At 48.9% G+C, this 8,626-nt stretch overlaps 1 protein-coding gene across 1 annotated transcript; it reads left to right on the plus strand.

Moving 5' to 3' along the window:
• Positions 1 to 349: 349 nt before the first annotated feature.
• nexmifb (neurite extension and migration factor b) lies at positions 350 to 4,558 on the plus strand (the record flags this gene model as incomplete). Its single annotated transcript, XM_080773578.1, has 1 exon — positions 350 to 4,558. Exon 1 carries the CDS (start codon positions 671 to 673, stop codon positions 4,556 to 4,558), a length of 3,888 nt encoding a protein of 1,295 aa, XP_080629704.1. The 5' UTR covers positions 350 to 670.
• Positions 4,559 to 8,626: the final 4,068 nt, after the last annotated feature.

The raw sequence follows: 8,626 nt of genomic DNA on the forward strand, positions 1-8,626 counted from the left end.
CGTTATTTACAGGGGTGACCTGAGACAAAAATGTTTGTGAACCACTGCTGAGACACGCACGCACGCACGCGCACACACGCGCACACACACACACACACACACACACACACACACACACACACACACACACACACACACACACACACAGTTGGATAATGCATTAGGGCATGGACCCCTATTTGATGTGATGTGATTTTTCTGTCGTTTTTTTTTTCATCTCTGGGACTCCAAAATACAAGTCCTGAGTATATTGGTTTAACTCATTGTACAAATGGAAAACAGCGACACCAGGTTGCATTACAGCACTCTGACACCCTCTTTGTCTTCTCTTCTCAACCTTCCAGGACTATGTGACCAGACTGTGGATCTGAGGCTGCATGGACTCATTGATGCCGCTCTTCCCCAGACCTCACCTCCTCCCGCCGCAGAGACGTTACCCACAGCACCCACCCTCCCCCTGCCCCTCAGCACTGACCCCACACTGGGCCTGCAGGCCGTGGCCCCCTGCCCTCCCGCCCGCGAGGCTCCACCCGTAGCCCCCGAACTTCACAACACTCCTCCGCCCGCCTCAGCCGTCAGCTCCTGGGACGCGTCCGGAGACGACGACGACGACGACGAGTCCAAGAACTCTCTCCCGCTGGCCATCGGCCTCCCTCTGCCGTCCAGCATCATGGAGCCGGGGACCGTGTCCGTCCTGACGGAGGAGTGTCTCCTCCAGCCGAGTCGCACCTGCCTCGGCTGCTTCATCGAGACCCGCGACGCCGCAGACCCCGGCTCCATCCACGGCCCGGCCCACGACCCCGACGCCAACGCCGACTCGGGGCTGAGCGTGAGGATAGGGGACGTGGGACTTCGCGAGGACTTCTCCGACATCAGCAACATCAGCATCCAGTGTCTGAGCCACGCTGGGGAGGCGGTGAGTCACTTCGGAGACCAGCTGATCTCCGATCAGCTGCTCAGCTTCCCCCTGCCCAAAGCCACTGGCGATGGGAAAAGGGGCGATGGGGACAAGTCGTCGGAGGACTGCGATGACCCGGAGGACGACGCCACAGCTAAGAACTTGTATGAGGGGCTGCTGCTGGACAAGGTGAGCGGGGAAGAGGTGCTGCTGGCGAACGCCGGCCAGGACTGGGGCTACTTTGAGTCCTTCATCAGCGAGAGCAAGATGGAGCTCCTAGACCTGTGTTCCAAGAACGACCTGTCAGTCAACCTCTTCTCGGAAGAGGACGTTGACAACCTATTCGACGACGAGGACGACGATTCCACTCTGAGCAGCGACGTCTGCTCGCTGAAGATCCGCTACGAGTCCTTCCAGGACAACATGAGGGAGAAGACCAACGTTCTCCAGGAAGAAACCCAGTTCAACTTCTTCCCCAGCGTCCTGGCCAACTGTGCCAAGAAAGAGGAGGGGGGCGCAGTGCTGCGGAGGGGCGCCGAGGACGTCCAGTCCAAGACGGACGAGCTCAGCCTGGAGGCAGAGCAGGAGGCGAAGGCAGGAGACTGCAGTGGCGGAAGCCCCACGGACGGCTCTCAGGGCTCCTCGCCCATGTCCACGGCCAAGATCAACTATCTGATGGACTTCAACTCCACGGAGGAGTCGGGGGAGTACAGCGACGACAGCTCCTGCACCGGCTCCTCCTCAGACACGCTGCAGGAGGGCAAGCAGAGGAAGGGGCACTCCAGGAGGTTCCTCAGCCCGTCCAACCCTCTTAACTATGGCTTGCGCTCCAAGAGGAAAGTCCGATACAGCGATGACTACCTATACGATGTTGACTCCATCGAGAGCGAGAGGAACGCAGAGAAAAAAGAGAAAGCCCCCACTGGCCAGAAAGAGGAGGAGGACGTTGACTGGTGCCCCAAGAAACGACGGAAATCCTGCCGCAAGGAGCCGCCTGTGGTCATTAAGTACATCATCATCAATCGCTTCAAAGGAGAAAGACACATGTCCGTGAAACTGGGGAGGCTGGACTCTGCTGAAGTGTCCGTGAGCTTAAGCGCAGATGTAGTGAACAAATATGAGACACTGGCTCCACTGAAGGATTTCTGGCATGAAAGGCAAAGAGAGAGAGAGGAGCAGCTTAAGCTGGCTGCCAGAGACAAACGGCAGCGTGGCATTCATCTGAACGGACGGCACCATCGTCCGTTTAACTCAAGCCATCCCAAAAGGAAATACAAGATCGCAAACAGACTTAAGGTTCAGAGAATTCATGCTGTGGCGCAGTCGGCCATGGCGCTGGGCTCCGCTCTTTCTGATCGGGGCCAGGGAGTTGTCACTAAGGAGGAGGCCACCCCCTCCATCGCAGGAGCAGACATAATAGCAGCCACCGGCCTCCCAGTGTCATTAGACTCAAACTCCATCATGCACAGAGCTAGAGCCAAGAGCCGCTCCCAGGAGAGGATGGAGAGAGAAGGAAGGAGAATGGGGGGAAATAAAATGATCAGGATAAGGAAATTCAAAAGTGAAGCACAGCTGAAGAGCAAGACAATAAAAGAGACAGAGGGAGAGGAGGAGAGGAGTTTGACAAATGAAACAGATGTCTGTGCCTCCGCAGCACATATCGACGGCCCCGCTGCTAGCTTAGGAGAGGCAGGCGTCGGCTCAGCTGCAGTCGGCCCTCAGTTCTCCGACAATGCCCCTGCCGCACACGTGTCCGAGGAGAAGTTCCCCTTTGCTCCCTCTACCTGCTCCCCTGACAAAGCTCCCTCCACTGGGGAGGTGGACGCCGGGGTCCCTGTCATCCCCGGCGGATACCTGCAGACCCTGTTGGATGCCACAGACTCCTCCGGTGGAGCAGCTATCCCCTTTTTCCCCCAGCAGTCCTCCAGGCAGCAGTATCCCCTGGGCCTGTCTCTCGACGAGAAGCAGTTCTCCTCGCTGCAGCTCGCACAGAGCTGCGTTCTCTCCCCTCCCTCAGAGTCTGAGCTGCAGCAGTCTCCTCAGAACTGCCCCAGCAGCTTCCCGCCCATGTGGCACCACCCGCAGCTCTGCCCCAGCCATGGCCATGAGAGCTTTGGGCCGGAGACCCCGGAGACCCCCCCCATCTTACCCAACAATTTCCCTGCTGCTGCTTTGTCCATAAATGACAGCCTGCCGGTGTCCGGCTATAACAACCAGCTGAGCTCGGAGGCTGACAGGCTTCTTTACGAGAAGAACTACCTGGCTGAGACGGGCCTGCAGCCCTGCAGCGCAGAGCTGCAGGCGTGTCAGTCTGCCTGTGTGGATGGCCAGGTGCAGTACCAGAGAGGTTCCCTGTGCACAGACAATGGCAGGCTCATCAGCTATGACTCGGTGGGCTCTCTGTCAGCCGCGTCCAGCAACTACAGCTCGCTCAGCCTCAAGTCGTGCGAGCACGAGGCCGAAGAGGAAGGCAGAGACAGCTTCTTAGCTCACTGTAGTCCCAAAGTGTTGATTCAGCAGAGCGTGGACGCCCTCACCCCTCTCCGAGAGTCCTCGGACCTGTTGGACATCTCCAACTTCACCCCCGATAAGTTCAGGCACTCGTCCTTGTCTGAGCTTTCGCCTCCCGAGACCCCCAACCTGTCCCCTCAGGTGGTCGGCGGCCGCGAGATGAAGATGGCGGGGAAAGCCGGCGACTACCGGGAGCTGAGCGACGTCCCCGTGGAAGCCAGTAGGGAGGTGAAGTGGAGCTGTGACGTCATGCAGCAACATGGACACACTGTGGGTGTGTACACGGTGGACGAAGGGCAGTTTCCGCTGCACAATTTCAACAGCGAGGCCGGCTTAGACCCGGTCAAAAAAGAGCTGGGCGACCCAGACTTTGATGAATCGACCAATGGAGCGAAAAGCACAAAATCAAAAAGGAAAGGGAGTTACAAGCAGATGGCTGCAGGGCAGGGCCCAAAGAAACCCCGAGCCCCCAGGGCAGGCAAGACAGACAAGGTCAAGACTCCCAAACAGAACTCTCGTTCCACCAAAAAGATAAAGGCCATGTTGGAGGGGAAGGCAGCGAAGAACCAGGCGGGTGGTTGCGGGGCGGGTCTGACTGACAGCAGCTGCACTGGGGACTGGTCTGGTACGGCCTGGTCAGAGAGTAACAGTCTGGTCGGAGATGACCAGAGAGAGTTTGAAGAACCCTCCAACATTCTGTCCAACATCGTCTCCGGCATGGCCGAGGTCCAAAGGTTCATGATGGCCTCAATAGAGCCTCTGTGGGACCCTATGTCCGAGGCCTGCATGCCCCCCGAGGCCAACAGCCTCAACCTAAAGACCCTCAAAATCTTGGCGGGCACAGAGGCCGATCTGAAGAAGAAAGGAGGCGCCCTAGCGGGGGCTGGGAGGGACAGAAAGACCGGGGGTAAGGGAGGCAAGAACCAGGCCAAGTTCAACACCTCTCATCCCCTGTTCCCTCAGCTGGCTTTGGGCTGTAACATGTTTGATAAACCGAGCTTCATTAACCCGGGGCCTGCGCACAAAAAGCTGTACCGCCACAAGACCAGTGCAAAGTTCCCCCGGATTGAGACACTGAAAGGGAAGCGAGCCGAGAGAGACCCTAATAAGGACATAGCACTGATGGCCTCTTTTGAGAAACTGAGGTAATATTTTGTTATCGGCTACTGATGCACCCTGCTCCTCACCTCACCCACCCCCCCCCCCCCCCCCCCGCCCTCCCCGAGCATACCTACACTGACGCTATGCCAGAGCTGCATGACTACTATGTTTCCCCCCCCCCCCCCTTCAAATACCCCCACTCCACGCCCGCCCGATCCGCCCGCTCCGTCCCACCCACTTCCTTTTAACCCCCCGAAGAGGAAATTAATATCTGCATGAAAAGAAAACTTCTTGTACTTTGCAAACTACCTATTGAGTGATTGTGTCAAAGCTTGATTGAGATTCGAAACGACCATGGCTGCATTTTTTTTCTTGCTTTTGTTGTTTCTGCTTTGTTCTTTCTTCTTATAGTCGTTTTCAGTTTTATTTTTTGTCTGAAAAGAAAAGAGAGAAAAAAAAAAGCCTTGAAAACAGTTACGTCGCCTTTTTGAGAAACTTTGCTTTTGTATTTTTTTTCTTAGTGAAACTAGCCGCCCCCGAATTCTGTATTTATTCTCCCCTTTCCCTAAAGATGTAGCTATATACACAAAAAATGCATTGAGTGACATCTACGCACCCCTCCTCCTCATCTGTTTTTGTATGCAGAATATGGATGTCCTGTTGTTGCTGTCTTTCATACACTGCCTGGCTCATTTCAAGAGGGAAACCTTCAGATAATGAGCTCTATTTCAGCCCAAGACTTCTTTAAGACAAGTTGGGACCATTTTGTATTGATGACATATCAAACACCTGTCTTAATTTTCCCTTTTTATTTTTCTCTCTCCTCAATGTTGGAATGAGTTGCCATTTTGCTTTATGAAATGTTTCTGTTATAGTTTTTTCTCTTTCTTTTTTCTGGAGTTTAAGAGGAACTGGTTATCTAAATTCACATTTTTACGCCTTGCAAATTCACAAAAGCTCCACCCTCAGAGTATTTTTGTCAATGTTGTTGTACAGGGACATGCAATATTTGCAACAAAAGAAAAAAAAAGATAATTATAATCTTTAAAAATCAATGTGCCAAAAGTAACAATGCTGTGTAAATGACCTCTTATATATGTGTGAATATTGGCTGTTCCTCTTTTTTTTATCCATTGGAATATTGGCTGCTCGGATTGCAGACTCCTGACAAAGACTTTATTGTAACAGTCCAGGAATTCTTTATTTGGAACCTCTCTCTCTCTCTCTCTCTCTCTCTCTCTCTCTCTCTCTCTCCTCTCTCTCTGATGAAAGGCACCAACAGCTGACAGTGGTACGACTGCCACTCACTAAACCAAAACACAAAGACTCCTCTGAATTATCCTTGTTTTCCCCCCCACTTTGTTTGCCAAATTCAATTTACCTCAACATCGCCTGGGTCTGAGAAGCAAAAACTAAAAAGGGGGCTCTGAAGACTCCTTGAAGAGGAACGGGATGAAAGAAAAGGAGATGTTCAAACGAGCTTTCATTGAACCAAGGAGAGTGTAGTGCCAATGTTTTGAGGGTAAGCAAGGCAATTATCTGTCCCGTCCGTCTGGGCTGTGCTTTCACTGAAAATGTGTTTTTTATTAGAAATCCAAGGCAATTTATTGCTCTTGGAGATGTTGATTGCACGCATCGCTAGCGGAGGAAATAGGAATGCACTCATAACAATGAAGTGTCCTCGGTTAGATTTTATGTGAATGTCACTTCTGGCTTAGAACGGAATTAGTGATGTTATAAAAATGAAGAAAAGCATATATGCATCTGCATCGACTCCACGTGATAATCCTACCCCTGTTTCAACTGAAACCATAGGGCTCTATTTTTGTCCATGCTAAACCCCTTATCCCTAAACCTTTTCTTTTTTTTTACTATTTTGAAAAATATCTTTGAATAGTTACAATAGCCATTCTACATCGACATGTTGTGAGCTTGTAGATTGGCTATTTTAACTATTCAAAAATGTTTTTCAAAATAGTCAAAAAGGAAAAGTAGTTTTGGGATAAAGGGTTTAGCATGGATGAAAATAGAGCCCATTCTCTTGAGACAGACGTGTTGCTCCCACAGTGTTTCCTTTTGCGCCTAACAGTCTGTAATTTGGAAGCTCTGAAAATAAGTCACCGCCTGGCTTCCCTCCTCCGAACGTATTTGCGTGTTGGGAAGAATTGCCACCCCATGACGACATTTCATTGACTTAATCGCAAAATGGCCACCATGTGAATATGGTCAACTGCGTTCATAGACGTTCAGCCAAGCCGGATGCACTGCGATGGATTCGAACCCCTACTTTTTGCATTGGTTGACAGGTACTTTTCAATATAGGCTGCAGTATTTTCGGGATTCTGAGAAACGTTTGGGGGTGGAATTACAGACTCTGTAGCGTTTAAGATAATTAAGATTGTGGAAGAGACAGTCTGACTGGAGATACTGCTGAAATGGTAACACATAGGACAAGAACACAAGACCACCCATTTAGTATAGGTAAAGTTAGCTTAAGTTGTGGCAAATCTGCAAAAGAAATGCTTACCACTAGCTTTCTTCACAGATGTGTTCATAAAGGTGTCTACTACAGAAATAATTGTTCCAACCCAACTCCCTTGGGAAACTTTGTGACAGCTGCTGAAAGTTGGGGTAGCATTATCAACCAATATGGCAAAGAATTTAAAATGTCATTATACTTTAAGTAGCATGTGACATGTCAAACTAGGGGGTTTTCAAGATTCTGAATCCATTGCAAGCATTAGTAATGAAATTTGGAATTATTTGCCCTATATTGGTTGATAATGGTACCCCAACTTTCAGCAGCTGTCACAAAGTTTCCCAAGGGAGTTGGGTTGGAACAAATTGTTCTGTGATAGTAGACACCTTTATGAACACATCTGTGGTAAGCATTGTTTTTTTCTCCAGATTTGACACAACTTAAGCTAACTTTACCTAACTAATTCCCATGTAGTTTCATTACATTTGTTTTAAACACTTACAGTAAATCCAATTATAGAAATCTTTAAAATAGCAGATCTCCAAGCTCACAATGTGACACGTCGCTTTGAAAATGTTCGCCTATGGGCCTAATGAAACAATGGCATGGGGTAGCAGGTTTAACATGGTTAAATGTCATGTTCATATCATGTTCATCAAAGCTTTGTTTCTCCACATGGATTTAGATATTATCTTCCATTATAGTACCATGTTTTCTTTTATTTTATGTTCTTTTAATAGTCTTCTCTACATGTTGACATGGAAGAGTCCAAACTAGAAAAGCAAGCAGATATATGGATAATCGTTTATTTCCGCCAGACAATTTATATTAATTACAGTCTTTAGATTAATGACTAACTGGTTGCAGTGAAATTAATTTGGAAGGAAATCTATCATAAAATATACTATGCATTCATGTTTAAGCTGAAAACTGTCAGCTGAAGATTTTCTTCCTACCAAGATTTTCTTCCTACCATGATGACACATTATGCAAAACTAAAGATAAATTCTCAGTCTAAAAGACTTTCAGACATTTGTAGGATAACAAGCTTGTTCTCTTATTGGCATGAAGATTTCCTAAGCAAATTTATGACACAGTAAAATCCTCAAAGTTAATGTATCCATTTGTAACTTTGATAGTGTACAAATGTAACAAATTTGTACACTCTCAGAGTTAAAGGTCTTGTAAGAGATATGTTTGGGGTTAAAACAAGTTGTTTTCTTTACCTTTTTTTGTTAAAAAGTTAAAGCTCTATATTATGACAGCAATCAAAGTATTTGTTCAGAGGTCACCCCGTCTCTCCAGTTCTTTGGTGAACAAACAAAACAAAAACATCTCAGGTGGGTTACCAATTTCATCCAATCAGGAGAGAGAACCCGTTTAACTCAACTCAACTCAACTCAAACTTTATTTATAAAGCACACTTACAAGGACCAGGGGTCAACCAAAGTGCCGAGAAAGGTCAGATTAAAAATGGACCAGCTTTAATTTATAGTGGTCCAATTTTAAATGTGTTTGCTCTCGGTGGTGCAACCAGCCAACCACTCCTTTAGACAGCTATGTGTGTCCCTGCCTGTGTCCCTGGGTCCCTGCCTGGTTGTGTCCCTGGGTCCGTCCGAGCATGGAAATAGCATATT

The sequence above is a fragment of the Protomyctophum bolini genome (assembly GCF_963924005.1).
Source record: "Protomyctophum bolini genome assembly, chromosome: 10".
Taxonomy (NCBI): domain Eukaryota; kingdom Metazoa; phylum Chordata; class Actinopteri; order Myctophiformes; family Myctophidae; genus Protomyctophum; species Protomyctophum bolini.